The sequence below is a fragment of the Nerophis lumbriciformis genome, linkage group LG07, assembly GCF_033978685.3.
Source record: "Nerophis lumbriciformis linkage group LG07, RoL_Nlum_v2.1, whole genome shotgun sequence".
Lineage (NCBI taxonomy): Eukaryota > Metazoa > Chordata > Actinopteri > Syngnathiformes > Syngnathidae > Nerophis > Nerophis lumbriciformis.
In genome coordinates, this window is record NC_084554.2 from 31,698,375 (window position 1) to 31,717,860 (window position 19,486).

At 38.3% G+C, this 19,486-nt stretch overlaps 1 protein-coding gene across 1 annotated transcript in view; it reads left to right on the top strand.

Moving 5' to 3' along the window:
- Positions 1–19,486, top strand: part of ofcc1 (orofacial cleft 1 candidate 1) — a 219,548-nt gene that overhangs the window by 123,769 nt on the left and 76,293 nt on the right. Inside the window, exons 13-15 of the mRNA XM_072913410.1 lie at positions 5,312–5,564; positions 5,976–6,139; positions 10,976–11,135. Of these exons, the coding sequence (XP_072769511.1) occupies positions 5,312–5,564; positions 5,976–6,139; positions 10,976–11,135 (577 nt within the window). The remainder of the gene's footprint in view (positions 1–5,311; positions 5,565–5,975; positions 6,140–10,975; positions 11,136–19,486) is intronic.

Here is a 19,486-nt window from a genome sequence, read left to right on the forward strand (position 1 = left end):
TCATGAAATTTGGTTCTTTTATGAATTTATTACAGGTCTACTGAAAATGTAACCAAATCAACAGGTCAATGACTGAAAAAACAAAAAATCAAAAGTGGTAAAGAAATGGCTAAATCAGGCTAGAATGAAGGTTTTAGAATGGCCTTCCCAAAGTCCTGACTTAAACGTGTGGACAATGCTGAAGAAACAAGTCTGTGTCAGAAAACCAACAAATTTAGCTAAACTGCACCAATTTTGTTGAGAGGAGTGGTCAAAAATTCAACCAGAAGCTTGCTAGAAGCTTGTGGATGGCTACCAAAAGCACCTTATTGCAGTGAAACTTGCCAAGGGACATGTGACCAAATATTAACATTGCTGTATGTATACTTTTGACACAGCATATTTGGTTACATTTTCAGTAGACCCATAATATATTCATAAAAGAACCAAACTTCATGAATGTTTTTTGTGACCAACAAGTATGTGCTCCAATCACTCTATCACAAAAAAATAAGAGTTGTAGAAATTATTGGAAACTCAAGACAGATATTACATCATGTTCTTTACAAGTGTATGTAAACTTTTGATCGCGACTGTACATGCATAACGGCATGTTTGTGTTAACACTGGCATTTTTCAACATTTACCTTTATTTTTCAGTATAATTCCGTTGCTCAATTACACAATTCCAACATTGGAAAGAGCTGTGTATCTATGAAATATGTTGTGCTGTCTTGAATCAGGAATGACCCAACTTGGCAGAGACCTGAACTCATTCTTCTATTTGCATCCCAATTCTGACTCCAAAAAAGGAAAAAAAAAAAATAATATGTCGCCAACAATACAAATTGTATTATAGCATCCCTTTGAGGTAGAAATTAATATATGGGGTTTTGTTTTTGGATGTTGTAGTATATTATCCATATATGGCAGGGCTATTCAACTTGCAACCCAGGAGCTAAATCAAGCCTGGGAATTATATCAACCTCCCCACACCCTCTGTTCAAAACTTTGGAGACAAACAAGTGTTCTCGTTGTTTAGAGGAACTTGGCCCTTGCATTTACTGGGGTCTAAACTTGTGATTTACATAACTGAGGCGTTCCTCAAGGCACCCCTATAAGTCCTCTCCTGTTTGGCAGTTTTTTTTCCCTAATGTGATTTATATAAGTAAGCAATTAGCTGTCATTTGTTCAACTTATTTAGTTATGCGAGTGGTGTTCTTCAAGGTTCCATTTTAGGTTCTCTCTTTGTCACCATTTTGGCTATTTAACTGGTGGCTCGCGAGTTCAGTTAAAATAACTCAAATGTTTGCATCAGATTATTAAAACCACTAGAGTCCTGTCAAAATCCTGATGTTTGGCTAGATTTTTTGCAGACGGTCCTTATTAACAGCAGAGTGCTCCTGTCACTCCGTTTCCTGGCTTTCTGGAAATGTGGCCACCAGATCATTTTGATTTAGTTTGAATCTTGTCATTGCATTACTGTGAATAGTTAAGGCATTTAAACATAGGCGGGAGTTGTGTATCTATGAACAATTTGGTGTTGATTGGAATTTGGCAGAGGACTTCACATTTGAATCCAACTTCTGACAACAAAAAAAGCAAAACTGAAAATTTTGTTTCCAAAAATGCAATTGTTCAGTTATTGCTCCATCTCAAATTGCTTATTGTCAAACTGCACTATTTAATTTGTCTTAAATGTTGCATAGCGACAGACTTTGGCCATTTAATGGTACTTTTCTTTGGCCTTGTAAATGTATAGTTTTGATCCTGGCAAAAAAGGTACCATTGTGTTATCACCTAGCACACTTTACACACCCAGCAAACAGTGACACTTTTTTAAACCTTCAAAACGTCTCAGTCTTGAAAATCCCACAAATATAAAACATAGCCCAAAGCATTCACATCAAATAGGGATCAAAAGTTCATTTTTTTGTTGGAAAAAAACCCTCTACCAAATCTGTAAATTTAAAATGCATGAATTATATTGTTTGGGACACTTTCAGAGTACAACCCCTGCCTTAAAAAGATAATACAGATATAATCTGCATTGTGCAGGACTGACGACACTGGAGGACGTCATCAGCAGCATCACTGGACTGAATCAGGAACACTTTGGGACTTTTAAAGCACGTTAGACTTAATGAGCACCCATTTGCATCCAACTTCTGACGGCAAAAAAGCAAAACAGAAAATGATGTCGCCAAAATTGCAAATGTTCAGTTATTGCTCCAAATCTAACTACTCTTATTTTTGTCATAAATGTTATATACTGTACGTTCACCCTTGGGCCAATCAATGGTACTTTTGTTTGGTTATGTTTTGTTATGATCCTGGCAAAAAGTTACCATTGAGTTATCGCCTAGAAGACTTTATACACACACAGTGTCACTTCGTTCGACCTTCAAAATTTTCCACAAATATAAAACGTAGCCCAAAGCATTCACATCAAAAAGGCATCAAAAGTTCAGATTCATGTCAAAAGAACCTCTATACAAAATATGTGAGTTTTTAAAATGCATAATTTATAATACCTGAGACACCTTCCCAATACAAACGCTGCCTTAAAAAAGATTATATATAACTGGGATTTGGTGTCAAAAGAAGAATACTGCAACAAAAACTATTGTTTTGCTTCACATAAAACAGGAAAGTATGTCGTCACCGGGATCAATGCACAGAATCAGGTATGCATTGGACTTAATGAGCACCCATTTGCATCCAACTTCTGACACCAAAAAAGCAAAACAGACAATTTTGTCGCCAGAATTACATATTTTCCGTAAATGCTCCAACATAAAACAATCTTAAAAAATATTTTTGCCAAACTACAGTTATATTTGTCATATACAGCTTCACACATGGGTCAATTAACTGTACCTTTTTTGTAGTATTGTTTTGATCCAGGCAAAATCAGTTACCATTGTGTCAAAAACCTCTACACAGAATATGTGAGTTTAAAATGCATAATTTATTATGCTTGAGACACCTTCAAAATACAACCCCTGCCAAAAAAAATATATATAATAGAGACTTGGCATCAAAACCATGAAAATACAATAAAATATATTGTTTTGCTTCACATAAAACAGAAAAGTATGTGGACCGAATCATCTATGCAATGGATTTTTACTGCAAGTCCGACTGGACTTAATGAGCATTCCATTAGCATTCAACTTCTGACACCAAAAAAAGCAAAACCGAAAATGATGTAGTCCAAATTGCTAATTATCAGTTATTGTTCTAACACAAACCATTTAAATAATGTCTACAAAATGTTTCCTGTCAAACTACACAGTTATATTTGTCATATATGATCTATAGCTTCACACTTGGGCCAATGAAAGGCACTTTTGTTCTGGTCTTGCAATGCATTGTTTTGATCCAGACAATTGTGTTAAGAACCTCTATACAAAATCTGTGAGTTCAAAATGGCATAATTTATAATGCTTGGGATACTTTCAAAATGCAGACCCTGCCTTAAAAAGATTAAAAGAGATAGAACCTGCAATATTTTGCTTCACATAAAACACTAAAGGACGTCGTCAGCAGGATTAATGGACAGGATCAGGAACACGTTGGGACTTTTGAAGCAAGTTAGGTGCGACTTAATGAGCATAAAGAGGACTGGCTTTGCCTCCTCCTGACTGTTGGGAAGATTAAGGAGCTCATGAGGCTTGCTGTAAATGCAGCTTCCAGAAGGGTGAACTTTATAGCAGGTAAAAAAAAAACAGTTTTATAGCATGAGACGGAATACACTTTCTTCTTACATTAAACACAAATAATATGATATAATACAAGAATTCGTAACCTTTCTGACCTGGGGGCCCAACTTTTCCACTGTAGAGTTCTCCGGGCCCCACTCAAATATTAACACTGAATTAGTAATCTTACTATTGATTTTAGTCATATTCAACAATTATATCTAACCTACTTACAGTTTAACATGATACACCTTATCAAATGATATGAAAGTATGTGTTAAACACAAACAATATTATCAAGGCTTAGGTCAGGCTGATCTGCGATGAGGTGGCGACTTGTCCAGGGTGTACCCCGCCTTCCGCCCGATTGTAGCTGAGATAGGCTCCAGCGCCCCCGCGACCCCGAAGGGAATAAGCGGTAGAAAATGGATGGATGGAAGGTCAGGCTGATTACAAAAATAAATACAAATAAAATGTTCTACAAAAGAAGGGACTACTGTTGTCTAGATACCAATATGTTGGTATCGATAACGGTACCAAAATTATTTAGATACTTTTTGGCACTTTTCTAAATAAAGGGGACCACAAACAATTGCATTATTGTCTTTATTTTAACAAAAAATCTTAGGGTACATTGAACATATGTTTCTTATTGCAAGTTTGTCTTTAAATAAAATAGTGAACATACAAGATAACTTGTCTTTTAGTAGTAAGTAAACAAACAAAGTCTCCTAATTCAGTGGTTCTCAAATGGGGTTACGCGTACCCCTGGGGGTACTTGAAGGTATGCCAAGGGGTATGTGAGATTTTTTTTAAATATTCTAAAAATAGCAACAATTTAAAAATCCTTTATAAATATATTTATTGAATAATACTTCAAGAAAATATGAATTGAATTTCATAAACTGAACATCAAATCAAGTAGGTTATTTGAATCACTTGTTTATTTTTCAACAAGTTTTTAGTTATTTTTATATCTTTTTTTCCAAATAGTTCAAGAAAGACCACTACAAATGAGCAATATTTTGCACTGTTATACAATTTAATAAATCAGAAACTGATGACATAGTGCTGTATTTTACTTCTTTATCTCTTTTTTTCAACCAAAAATGCTTTGCTCTGATTAGGGGGTACTTGAATTAAAACAATGTTCACAGAGGGTACATCACTGGAAAAAGGTTGAGAACCACTGTCCTAATTTAGCTGCTGACGTATGCAGTAACATATTGTGTCACTTATCATTGTATTATTTTGTCAAAATTATATGATACAAAAAAAATACATTCTAATAATAAATACTATTAATATATGTTACCTAAACAAACTATAATTACAATTTAAGTGAACATTTAAATATTGTTTCATCACCTTAGTCATAATTTTGGCGCTAAAGAAACAGCTCTTTGACTTTATCTCTTTACTGCCACAAGTGGTGAACACGTGTATTACAATTGAGTACCACTGCGGCCCATATGCCGCATTTGAAAAACAGATATTTTTTGGGCGGTCCTCTAGGGGCAATCATGGCCCGACAATGATATACGAAACATTGATATAATGTGAATGGATGTCCCCAAAGCAGCATCACATCACCATATTGACACATGCACATAATCCCCCGCCACCAGATTCCAGTTCCACGCACACACGGTGGACCTTGTGTACCAGAGTTCTCTGCTCCACACCCGCGAGGAGCTGGCGATGGTGGTGGTGGGTCCCCTGACCTTGAACGCAGTAACGTTCCTGCTGGTTCTGATCAGATGGGGCTGTCAACAGATATTTGGCTCACTCCCTTCCTTCACGTCAAAGTTTATCATGGCTCAGGGAGTGTGGACAGTCCTGCACCCCCTGGCAGTCCTTGCAGTGGACGCCGTCCTTGGGGTAAGTCACTTAAAAATAACTTGGACACTTGTGCACTTTAAATAGGAGTTCACTTTATCTTGGCAAAGTGACTTTAGATTACGAAAAAAATGAGGAGGGGAGAGAGGATGAGAGAGAAAAAGTGCAAGGTTAGTTGCGTGTCCTTTTATTGGTCACAGGGACATAGTGTGTTCTGATCATAAAGTACTAGCCAGTGTCAAAATACTGCATACATTTTGTGTACACCTTTTGTTTGTATTATAAATCCATACATCCAATATAAATCACTATTTGCCAACAGTTTTTTTTATTTGAAAAACATGAATACACTTAATATACAGTATAATTATGCTACCAGCCAGGTCACACATTGCTGTGGGGCGGCAATCCTTACACCTTGAAGTTAATATACTCAAATAATTGTCTTTGCAGCATCTCGTTTACAGCCCAGATAGACCAGTGGGGGACGCCGCCAAACTTTACTGGCACTTCCGCCGAGTGGACCAATCGGGTGCAGCCGGGGTGATCATCACCCTCTTCCTTTATGCTGTCATTTTCCTCCTGTCCGTCACCATCCTCTGTATTTACCTGCTCAGGTGAGACTGCTAACATCTCATGCTGTATTTAAATGCCAAATATTCCAGCTCCATTTTATGCATCTTAAGCATGACAGCTCAAATTGTGCGAGTAATAAAAGTCATGGCTATCTCTAAACAAAAGCGTCAGGGAGGGACAGTCTGACAATGAATATGAATACCCTTCCTGCAACACACTGCCCTTCCCCAGCACACTATACTTAAACATCCATTCAGAAATAACTCTGTCTTCCACCCCCGCAGGCTCAAACGCCAAGTCTCAATGGCAAAAAAAAAATCTTGGAAGATTGAAATAATTTCACAAACAAGTCAAATCAAATCAAATCAACTTTATTTATAAAGCACATTTACAATTTACCACAGGGGTAGCCAGAGTGCTGTACAATGGGCAGGTTAAAAGATAGTGAGAGAGCCGAGCAAACACAACACAACACAAACAGAGCACGATAAAAAATAAATAAAAAAACACTGACCTATTTACAAACGTAACTCAATGCATCAGATGGCGCTTGTCTTTGAATCTTTATGCATAAACATGTCATGTCTGTGTGATCATGTTTTGTTTTGGTTATGTTCGGTTTGGTTTTTGGACTCTTTGTGCATTCTTGTTTGTTTTGTCACCATAGCAACCATTAGTTTCACCTGTTTCACGTTTTGCACTCGCGCACCTGTTGTCAATCATGTCTGAAATTATTTAAGCCCATTGTTGCCAGGATGTAAGCCTGGCGACATTAACTCTGACACCTCCATGATTACGCATCCATGCCATAGTTCTATTATCTTTCCATGATTGACCAAGTAAGTTTTGTTTCATGTCCTTAGTCTGTTTATGTGTTAATTTTGTTCATGGCCAAGTTTGTACTTCCGCCCTTGTGCGCTTTTCGTTTGTTCCTTTTGATAGTGATAAAAATAAATATGTCCTTACCTTCACGCCTTGCCCGCTCCAACTTTCCTTTGCATTCCGGGAAAACAAAACACCCCATAGTCCACACATTGCCAAAACATTATTATTTATTGGCCTTATAACCTATCTAAGTACAGTAGACCAGCCCATGACTCTATGGAATGAAGAGTGAACACTATGGAGTTTTTGTATCCAAAGACTTGGCAAGTAATGCACAAGTCATAGTGCAATAGAATAATTCATGGGAGTGGATGCTATATTCCAAATTGATTTAAGCTACATGCTACTTAGAGATTTTGAGGTCTGAACTTAAAGTTTTTCGACAACGTTAATATGCTTGCTGTTTATATTTACATACAAAAGAGTCGTACCTCAACTTAAGAGTGTTTTATGATAAGAGACGTCTCTTGGCTAGTTTTATGCTTTAAGTTGCAAACAATAACTTGAGTTTCAAGCATCCCCTCCATTAGTTAACAAAGCCAAAGCCACGGGGAACCCCGATCAAAACATCTGGTCTGACTTGCTAGCATTACCTTATTGCTGGGATTCGACATACCTCAGATTTCCCAACCATGGGAAGGAAGTATGTGAGTCTAAAGAACAGTGCTGAGAAGAAAAAAGAAATTAACAAAATGAATAATCGAAAATATGATGGAGCAAAACAATTGTTGTGATGAATGGTGATAACTTGTATAGCCAGTATATACTATTATAATTATTTTCATTTTCAGGGCCTCTGCAGTGTTGAGGGCCACAACCACATCTATTGGGCAAACTGAGTATTTCAATATCTAGTGACATTTGGAGCCTGGATGGTTCCATTTTAATTAGCAACTTATAAAATCAAACCCTAGTAATTTTAAAGACTAATTGGGGTCAAAAATACAATTCTGTTTAGTGTCGTACGTTTTACACTCACAATGGGCACCGCCATTAATGTGCAACATCTTCTCTCAGTATTCAGAGCACTTCCATAGAAATTTGGTGCAACAGACTTTTCATTGGTTGAAAGTCAGAAATCCCCTGAACGCACCTCCAAGACTTAAAGAGGCTTTTAAAATAGTGGAACAATTAAAGGTGGCTTACAGTATGAGTGGCGGAGTATTCATTCAAGGTGTGCGCTCACAGCCTTGTATCTGGTGGCCAAATTCCATTACCGGACCCAAATGTAAGAAAACCCTTATTGAATTAATCAGTTTGAGATTGGCGGCCGAGCAGAGGGTGGCATCTAATTTCAGTAAGCGGGACGCTTATCGGGCTGCGGCTAAATGGACAATATTAAAACAGCGGCCGGGAATAATGACTTCTGCCACTCAAGCGCCACGCGGGTTTGTATTGAATGTAGGCCACAGGGCTGAAGCAAGGCTGATAATTTTATGGGTTACAGTTTTCCTACTGGCTCCAAGGAAGGGGCTCTGACACAGAGCATGACCCATTTTGGGGAAAAAAAAAGGCCTTGGGCTGTAAGTATAGATAGAATGGACTGTTATCCTTTTTAATTACATTTTAGGCAGTCTTTATTCATTGGCTAAAGATACAATATGCATATTGATGATTTACTCTTTTATCCTTTTTGGACACTGGCAAACAATTAATTTGGACCTGTATGACACCGGTGCTGACGTTAACGGTAGTAGTCATATGGAAAAAAAATACTTACTATTGTTTCTTCGTTTTGGTGTTACCTTTATTTAGCCTTCAACAAAGTGCTGGATGTTTTTTTTGATTGATTGATTGATTGAGACTTTTATTAGTAGGTTGCACAGTGAAGAACATATTCCGTACAATTGACCACTAAATGGTAACACCCGAATAAGTTTTTCAACTTGTTTAAGTCGGGGTCCACTTGAAAATGTAGCTGTTTTGCCACAATACCCAGCAATATGTTTGGAGGAGAAAAAGTGAGGCCTTTAATCCCAGGAACACCATATCTACCGTCAAACATGGTGGTGGTAGTATTATGCTCTGGGCCTGTTTTGCTGCCAATAGAACTGATGCTTTACAGAGAGTAAATGGGACAATGAAAAAGGATAATTACCTCCAAATTCTTCAGGACAAGCTAAAATCCTCACAGTTGGGCACAGTTGGGTGTTCCAACAGGACAATGACCCCAAACACATGTCAAAGGTGGTAAAGCAATAGCTAAATCAGGCTACAATGAAGGTTTTAGAATGGCTTTCCCAAAGTCCTGACTTAAACGTGTGGACAATGCTGAAGAAACAAGCCCATGTCTGAAAACCAACAAATTTAGCTGAACTGCACTAATTTTGTCAAGAGGAGTGGTCAAAAATTCCACCAGAAGCTTGCCAGAAGCTTGTGGATGGCTACCAAAAGCGCCTTATTGCAGTGAAACTTGCCAAGGGACATGTAAGCAAATATTAACATTGCTGAATGTATACTTTTGACCCAACAGATTTGGTCACATTTTCAGTAGACCCATAATAAATTTATGAAATAACCAAATTTCATGAATGTTTTTTTTGTGACCAACAAGTATGTGCTCCTATCACTCTATCACAAAAAAATAAGAGTTGTAGAAATTATTGGAAACTCAAAACAGCCATGACATTATGTTATTTAAAGTTAAAGTTAAAGTACCAATGATTGTCACACACACACTAGGTGTGGTGAAATGTGTTCTCTGCATTTGACCCACCTCCTTGTTCACCCCCTGGGAGGTGAGGGGAGCAGTGGGCAGCAGCGGTGGCCGTGCCCGGGAATCATTTTGGTGATTTAACCCCCAATTCCAACTCTTGATGCTGAGTGTCAAGCAGGGAGGTAATAGGTCCCATTTTTATATGACTCAGCCGGGGTTTGAACTCACAACCTATCGATCTCAGGGCGGACAATCTACCCACTAGGCCACTGAGCAGGCTTTATAAGTGTATGTAAACCTTTGACCACGATTGTAAGTAAGCATCAAACTATAGTTGTATTATACACATATCTGTAAACCGGTTAGTACAATTTCATGCAGGACATGAATGATGCATCTCCGGTCGCTCTTGCCATATCCAACATATCCAAAACATCTACGTAAACGGTAAATGTCTATGGGCAGAACAATCACACTGAAGGCAGAGGTCCAATGTATGTGCCTTCCTAATATATTCTTAACAATACTGAAGAAGAATGGGTGGATCACTCCTATACTTAAATTACGCAGGGCTTTCCCCAACAACAAAGACTCCGTTTTGAAGCATAAGGATGCAAAGCTATGGATGTCCTTTTTTTTGCAAGAGTCGGCATAAATGAATCAGAAGAGTGATTCAAGTATAGCCTGAAAATAGTAGTGGGTACTACAATCATGTCCATCCCAAGAGGGACAGGGCATGATGCTGGGTTCAAAGCCCAGCAACACTTCCATGCATAAATCCCTATTTCCTTCATGTTGTGTGAATGTGAGAGTTGATTACCCTCTGACAGACTACAATCTCTATGGAAGGGCGCAAGGTCGGTTGGTTTTGATGGTCAGCCAATGCTGTTTTTCTTTCTTTCTTATAATTCAGACATGCTGATTCCTTTTTAAAGGTTGGCTGCATGCATCCATGTGTAAAAGAAACACTTTGTATTATGGATCAATACGATGTCTGCTTTCGCCATGTGACTCAAAGTGAAAGTGAAGCGGGAACATCTCAGGATTGGACTCCCACACATGACCAGATGCATCAAACAAACAAACACAACAAAGTGCTTCCTACACAACGAGCCGATGTATCCGATTCCGTTTGCACTTTATCCGTGTGTTCGCCATTGTGTCTTGTCCTAAAAAAAAAGCCATGGTGACAGCACAACAACACGCTACCCGGCTTGTTTTGTCTCGCTAAGGTATTTGACCCCACGTGACCCCAGGAGAGACAGTGATTCAGGCTGGCATCCCTCCTGCTTCCACTCCCACTTGGTTTTGACTTCTTCTTTTCCACTCCTTCTAGATTTCACAACGACGGCCGCATTCTGGACGTCTTCCAGAGGCTCACCGCCAAGGAGGGGACTTACTTTCTACCGCAGGACTTGGAGCTGTCCAATCAGGAGCTTAGCTACATTGTCAAGAAGGCGGAGCAATGGAGGGGTTTTAATGGCGAGAGGCGCAAGGTAAGCAAGTCTCTTCTTGTGGCTCCCCAGAAAATCCTCATTTTTAACCCTTTCTTGATTAATTGGACTAATTGTCACTTTTATATGACATAACTAGGGACAGTATCAATTAAAAGCATGGATCAATATCACTCTCAATGTATTTATTATTTACTGGTCTTTGTACCTCTATTGTGCCATATTGAGACCATATTTAATGCTGTATGCTGTAGTATTGATTTACCATGGGTGTCTTTTCATTCACCACACTGCAAAAACTGAAATCTAAGTAAGATTAAATATCTCAAATAAGAGTGATATTTGCTTATTTTCTGTCTGATAAGATACTTCTTCTCACTAAGCAGATATTATGTTTGAGTGTTTTATTTGTTTTAAGTGTTTTGGTCCTAAATTATCTCAGTAAGATATTACAACTTGTTGCTGAGATTTTATTCAATCCAATCCAATCCACTTTATTTATATAGCACATTTAAACAACAAAATGTTTCCAAAGTGCTGCACAACAATATTAAACACAATTAAAAACAATATAAAATAAATATGATTAAAAACAATTTTAAAGAGTAAAACCAATTAAAACAGTAAATAGAAATCAAAATTTTTAAAACACAGAGGACAACAGAGGACCACATATATTGAGTAAAACATGCTTGGAACTAGAATATCAAGTGTTGCAAAGCTGTGTCATCAACACTCACAAGTATAAAACTGCTTTTTTAAAGTAATAATTTCTTATTTCAAGCATAAAAAAAAAAAATCATGACTTTGACACAATTGTGTCTCATAATTAAAACAGATGACGGCCAAATGGACTTTGCTGTTTTATTTTCAATGAAACAATAGACAATGCATACTCATATAGTAGCACGGTTGGCACAGTACAGTAAACTGACTATTTAAACATTTAACATGTGACATTTCAAACAATTTTGAACAGAAAGAGTTCATGCATATTCAGATAAATTGTTCAAAATTACAATAGAAAAAAATTTGGACGGGGGCCAGCCTGTATATATGCGCACAAATTGAATGAAAGAGCACGCACTTGGCGGGATGATGTCATGTTATCGATGGAAAAATGCATTTTTAGACAATATGATTTGCCTGAGCGGCTCGGAGACCCCGAGAGTAACAAGCGGTTGCCTTGTTGCCTTTCCATTAAGAACAATAAATTAGTTTTTAGTATAAGTTTGCTGGTTTCAAGAAATGTAATGCCGAGCGCATGCCATTATGTCAAGATAATGGCACTAGTATTTACCTAATTTAAGAATATTTTTCAACATATTGAGCAAAAATGTCTCTTTTTTTCTACCAAGAAAAGTGCACTTGTTATTAATGAGAATATACTTATTTTAAGGTATTTTTGGGTTCATTGAGGTTAGCTAATTTTACTTGTTTTGGAAAGTCTTGACAAGCCACATTTTCTTGTTCTATTGGCAGATAATTTTGCTTAGTTCAAATAAAATACCCCTAATTTTTGTATTTATTTTTCTTGTTTTTGAACACTGACTTTTTGCAGTGCATGGGTGTGTTGTTTGGTTGTCTAATCCAGTGTGTCGTGGGAGATGATGTAATTTCACCTATTTGGGTTAAAAATATTATTTGCAAACTAGTAATTATAATCCGCAAATGTGCCGTTGTTGAGTGTCGGTGCTGTCTCGAGCTCGGCAGAGTAACCATGTAATACTTGACGACAGCGGTAGGCTGTGCGCAGGTAAAAGGGTATCTAATGCCTAAACCAAAAATAAACAAAAGGTGAGTGCCCCTAAGAAAAGGCATTGAAGCTTAGGGAAGGCTATGCAAAACTGAACTAAAACTGAACTGGCTGCAAAGTAAACAAAAACAGAATGCTGGACGACAGCAAAGACTTACAGCGTGTGGAGCAGACGGCGTCCACAAAGTACATCCAAACATGACATGACAATCAACGATGTCCACACAAAGAAAGACAGCGACAACCTAAATAGTCTTGATTGCTAAAACAAAGCGGGTGCGGGGAATAGCGCTTAAGGAAGACATGAAACTGCTATAGGAAAATACCAACAAAACAGGAAAAGTCACCAAAATAGGAGCGCAAGACAATAACTAAAACACTACACAGAGAAAGACACTAAAAAATTCCAAATAAGTCACGGTGTGATGTGACAGGTCGTGACAGTACTTAGAGACAAGAGCTATAGTGCTGCATGCTTGGTTATGGTTTTAATTCATATCCAACACTTGTGAGAACGACTTTTTATTGTCAATATCAGCTGCTGAGTTTCATGTTTTAATGTTTTCTGCTGGCGGTGTTTCTCCGGATTTCTTCAATGAAAAAAAATGTGCCTTGGCTCTAAAGTTTGAAAAACACTGCTCTAATCTGCCCCTTTTGTTTAAACTAAATTGTGTAACTTCAACCATGCAGTGTAAATCCAGGCTACTACATGTACTACATGTAAATTGCATTGGTAGTTCATCCCAAGTAAAATTGATGATGCTAATCAGTAGCATGCATGTGGCAAAGCCAATGTAAATTGACCATTAATCAAACTACAGCTTCTTAAAAAGTGGACTCTTACTGTACGTTTGAATGTTTTCTGTTTGGCATACTTGCTTTGTTTGCATTGCAAATTGCAACATTATCGAGAAGCAATTTGACTGAGTCTGCTCTGAGTGCTGCTTGAGTGATTGTTTCCTTGCCAAGTATTTTTACCAATGTTTAGTCTACAACTGAATGTGACTACTAGAGCAAAATAACTTAATTAGATTTTACGCAAACCGATACCGGGCAGTATCGACATATTTCGGTCAGTGCCTAAAACAGTACCGAATTCGGTACCCATCCTGAGATGTATTAAAAAAAAAAAAGGAAAACATGCTAGCATACATGTAACACGGATACCTTTAATAATCTATGCAAATCAGACAATGCACAATGACTTATTAGTTGCAAAGTCATGCCGGTGCCCTTGCAAAGGCATGTTTTTTTAAACCAACCCTGCTCAGATTGCACACACATGTGCTTCTTAGTCCCCCAAAATGTTGTGGTGATTTGTATAAAAACGTTAAAGTTACAGGAAGAGTTTTGTCGAGTGCATATTGAGCTGTGTGAGAAATTTCAAGTCAATTACATTTTTGGTGTTAATGAATTTGTCAGAAAAATAATAGCACAGGAAACAGTAGAGGTGCACGTTTGGACAGATTTTCACCCGTTTGTGTGCAGCGGTTCAGGATTGGAAGCGTTGCAAGCAAATACAGTACATAGTCTAATTTACCGTAATTTAGGGACTTTAGAGTGCACCAAAAATATAGGCCGCACCCTTATAATTATATTGTGTACATATATTGGGCGCTCAAGTCTATAAGCTGCAGATGTGCACAATGAAACATGAAATATTTACACAAACGTTAGTGAACATTCACAAATTTAACAAAAGACAGTGCCTGAACACGACAAACCTACGAGAAAAGTCATTGAGTCTGATCTTCTTCATCCTTCTCTTCCTCCTCCGGCCTATCTTGGCCTGGTAGTGATGGTGGATTTACGTTCAGTGCAGCTATTGTTTCCTTTTTTGATGGTTGTGTCGATTATCTTTGCCATTGGGGCTGCGTCGTGTGCATTTTTGTTGCTTCTTTTTCATGACAAGGGTGAGTCCATAACGCACTAAACGGCTGACTGAATGATTGTGATTGTGCGTTTGATTTTACGTAAACTATTGCATTGGTCCACCGTGACCCTAAATTGAAGCGACAGAATTTATGTGAACCTAGAAAAATACATAAATTATCCACAGTATTGTATAAAGCCTGGGAAAAAAGTCCGGAAATTATGGCAATGCATAAACTCGTTTCATTTTAAATGATTGCATTTTCTTTAGTTACATTTCAAAAAGCTGGGAACTCATCTCAGAGGTATTTAGCTTCATTATAATTAGCAGAGGATAATTACCAAAACAGAAACCCAACTAGGAGGCTGCCTGGTTAGTGTGTGAAAACCATAATCCAGTGATATTTCAATCATATTATTTGTTATAAAAATAAAAATAAAAAGACTGATGGATATGCTATACCTTTATCTCAACGTGCGCCGGGCAACTCAATGTCACACACTTTGCATAAATATCGGTCTCCGTGAAATGAGGACTGAGACTCCCGCCTGTTTGACAGCCAGGCTTGGGGTCAACGGCGACAACACGGAGTGAGACGTTGTATTAGCGCCAAGCCCACACCGCCGATGTGAAATCTTTGCAAAGCGAGTGAAAATGTGACTTGTCGAGATAAGGGAAATAGAACTTGGCCAGGCCCCTCTTTAATTTAGTCTGGAGGATTTGTAGCGGCACATGCTCTTCATCTTCATTAACTCCCTTTTGCTCTTTGCACATACGCCTTCAAAAACTCTGATATACAGTAAGCATTCATGTAGGTACTTGTTTCTAGTCAAACTGTGCAGCATTTTAACCTTAACCCAACCGGTATTATTGCAAATTATATTCATAATCAACAATTACAGCTGAAGGAAATACAAATAAAAAAATGTAAGAAAAACCCTATTGTCTCTAATTTAGCATTACATATTAACACAATCTGTATGTCATTTAACGGTCGGGTTATTGCACTTTTTTAAAAACATATCTTTATTGGAATAATTTGCCAATGTGCAATTATTTTTGTCACTTTCCCCTCTCATTACCTATTCATCACGCACAGGGAAAAAATATATATAAATATAACAAAAGGCAAAGGAGCAGCCCGACAAGAGCTGAAACTAATATTTTGCAACTCTAATGGTTTTTTTGCATCCCTAATTAGATAGAATAGGGTTGATATGATTAGGTCAGGATGTAGTGTTTTTCATTAAAAATACATTTCAGAAGCTGCATTCCAAATGTGCCCCTGCAATTAAATAATGAATCCGCCGCATTTCTTATTATGAACCCAATTAATATGAGAGGCAAGGGCGAAATTTTTAATAAGAGTCGGCCACAAGGCCTTCATTAGCTGGCTGAGATTTGAAAGGAGGGACGAGGGAAAAGAAAAAACCGGGGTCTCTGTGTCTACTTTTACTATACTGGAAACATTTAGAAAGGTATTGAACAGGATATACGTTTTAACCAAGGGACGGCCGAACACCTTTATGCCATTTTAGCTATCAGAAAACAGGTAAAAGAATAATGTTTATATTTTGGGCTTACCTTTTATATGCTTCAGTGCTTGTTTATTTATCATGTTTAGTGAAAGACCAACAATGTGAGTAATATTTACTTGGCCCCAAGTTTACCAATCAGTCAGTCCATAATTGCTATGGAAGATTTATCTAAACAGCGAAAGAAAACAAAAGAAAGAAAAAATAAACAGCAAAAGAGACAACATACTTTTGTTGTGTTTTCCTGTGTTTTGGTATTATTTCCTGTCCAGCAATTTTATTTTGCTGTACCTATTTTCAGTTCTTGTGTTGTATGTCCTGCATAGTTTTCACCTCTAATTCAGAGTGCTGGTCTCCTCACCTGTTCCTGGTTGGCAATCAGGAGATTTCCCTGCCCCTGATTGCCAATCAGGAGGGTTTGTCTGCCAGCGTTGCCTTATTAATGACACTTGTTCATTGTTTGTTTGTATTCTATATACGCATACTATTTAGAACTACTTTGTGTTGCTTCACCTTTCCTTTGGTTTCCTATGTTCAGTGTTTCTTCTTTTCTAGCAATCTTATTTTAGTTCCACTTCCTGTTTTGGTTTGTTCTGCAGTGATCTGAGCGCTATTCTCCTCACCTGTTCCTGATCGGCAATCAGGAGGGTTTATTTACCAGTGTCGCCTGCTCAATGCTGGTTCACTGTTATGTGTGTATATCTCACGTTGCTGTTTGTCCAACCTATATTATTTTCCTCTGCCTATACTTATTTAATGAAATGACCTTCTGAGCCACTCTTCGCCTCCTGTCTCTGAATCCTGGGTTCACGCCAATCGGAACCATGCACAACCGTGACAGCCTGGTTTTTCATCATTAGGGTGAGGCAGGGTTGCCGTCTGCCATCTCCGCATCTTGGGGTCATGTTGCCAGTCATTATCAGAAAAAAATCCTATAGAGCATGGGTGTCAAACTCTGGCCCGCTGATTATATACAGCGGCGGTGCCGCGGTAATACCGCATTCACCGCTAATTGTCATACTTGCCAACCCTCCCGGGAGACTCCAAGATTTCAATACCCGTCCCGTAAATCGTCACGTCCACTTTTCATCCAGTCCAACAAGTGCTGGCCCAGTCACATAATATGTGCGGCTTCTGCACGCACACACGAGTGAATGCAACGCATACTTGATCAACAGCGATACAAGTTACACTGAGAGTGGCCGTATAAACAACTTTAACACTGTTAGAAATATACGCCACACTGTGAACCCACACCAAACAAGAATGACAAACACATTTTGGGAGAACATCCGCACCGTAACACAACATAAACACAACAGAACAAATACTCAGAACCCTTTGCAGCACTAACTCTTTCGAGACGCTACAGTGTTAAAGTTGTTTATATGGCCACCCTCAGTGTAACCTGTATCGCTGTTGATCAAGTATGCGTTGCATTCACGTGTGTGTGCGTACAGAAGCCGCACATATCTTGTGACTGGGCCGGCACGTTGTTAGAATGGATGAAAAGCGGACGTGACGACAGCTCGTAGAGGACGTTAAAGGCAGTGCCTTTAAGGCACGCCCCCAAGACTGTGGTCCGGGTGGACTAGGAGATATAATGACTGATGAACACCTTCATTCGATAATGAAGGTTGCCTCAGCTCAAAGCCTGAGCCCCGACATTAATGAACTAGCATCCAAGAAAAGATGCCAGGTATCTGGCTTGGGCACATCAGATGAGATCAGTGTGTTGCAAACTGAGCAGTTTAAAGTCCTGAATGGTTGGTTTATTCATTGTTATTTTATTTTCAAATGTATTAGCCTGGTTAAAAATTTTGATATTTATCTCAGAAGGCTGCAAATAGAAAAGAGGCATTCAATTTTTATTTAAATTGTATTTGATATGCCATTGATATTTTTTAATTATTATTATTATTATTTGAAACTCGATTTTGCTTGTCACTATAAAGTTATATAAGCCTTGCTTGTTCAATATTCAATGCAAAACCTGTTTGGGTCCCTATTAAAAGGTTCATTTGTTCAACCTATATTGTAGCGTCCCGAAAGTGTTAGTGCTGCAAGGGGTTCTGGGTATTTGTTTTGTTGTGTTTATGTTGTGTTACGATGTGGATGTTTTCCCGAAATGTGTTTGTCATTCTTGTTTGGTGTGGGTGCATATTTATAACAGTGTTAAAGTTGTTTATACAGCCACCCTCAGTGTGACCTGTATGGCTGTTGACCCAGTATGTTTGCATTCACTTGTGTGTATGAAAAGCCGTAGATATTATGTGGCTGGGCCGGCACGCAAAGGCAGTGCTTTTAAGGTTTATTGACGCTCTGTACTTCTCTCTACGTCCGTGTACACTGCGGCGTTTTAAAAAGTCATACATTTTAATTTTTGAAACTGATACCGATCATTTTGAAACCGATACCGATAATTTCCGATATTACATTTTAAAGCATTTATCGGCCGATAATATCGTCAGTCCGATATAATCGGACATCCCTAGTGCCATTCAGTCTTCCAGCTGTCCGTAGCGTTTCTACTCGTATGGATTCTCCATTCATCACTCCAAGCAATGTTTGTAAGTTTTACAATATAACTTAAACTGTGAGTGTGAATGTTGTCTGTCTATCTGTGTTGGCCTTGCGATGAGGTGGCGACTTGTCCAGGGTGTACCCCGCCTTCCGCCCGAATGCAGCTAAAGCGGTAGAAAATGGATGGATGCATGTTTATACTTACTAAACCGTACCATGTGTGATGTCTATAGGAGTGTTTTCATGCTTTTCTGTACATGCTATCGATGTGTAATGAAGCTGGCATCGTTAGCATTAGTTAATATGCTAGTACGTCTACAAGTGTTTGTGTTAGTATTATTAACTTACAACAGCATTCTTTTTGCATTTTTTCAGTTTCACACATTCCTCTGGTTCTTTTATGAATTTATTATAGGTCTACTGAAAATGTGACCAAATCTGTTCGGTCAAAAGTATACATACAGCAATGTTAATATTTGGTTACATGTCCATTGGCAAGTTTCACTGCAATAAGACGCTTTTGGTAGCCATCCACAAGCTTCTGGCAAGCTTCTGGTTGAATTTTTGACCACTCCTCTTGACAAAATTGGTGCAATTCAGCTCAATTTGTTGGTTTTCTGACATGGATTTGTTTCTTCAGCATTGTCCACACGTTTAAGTCAGGACTTTGGGAAGATCATTCTAAAACCTTAATTTGAGCCCGATT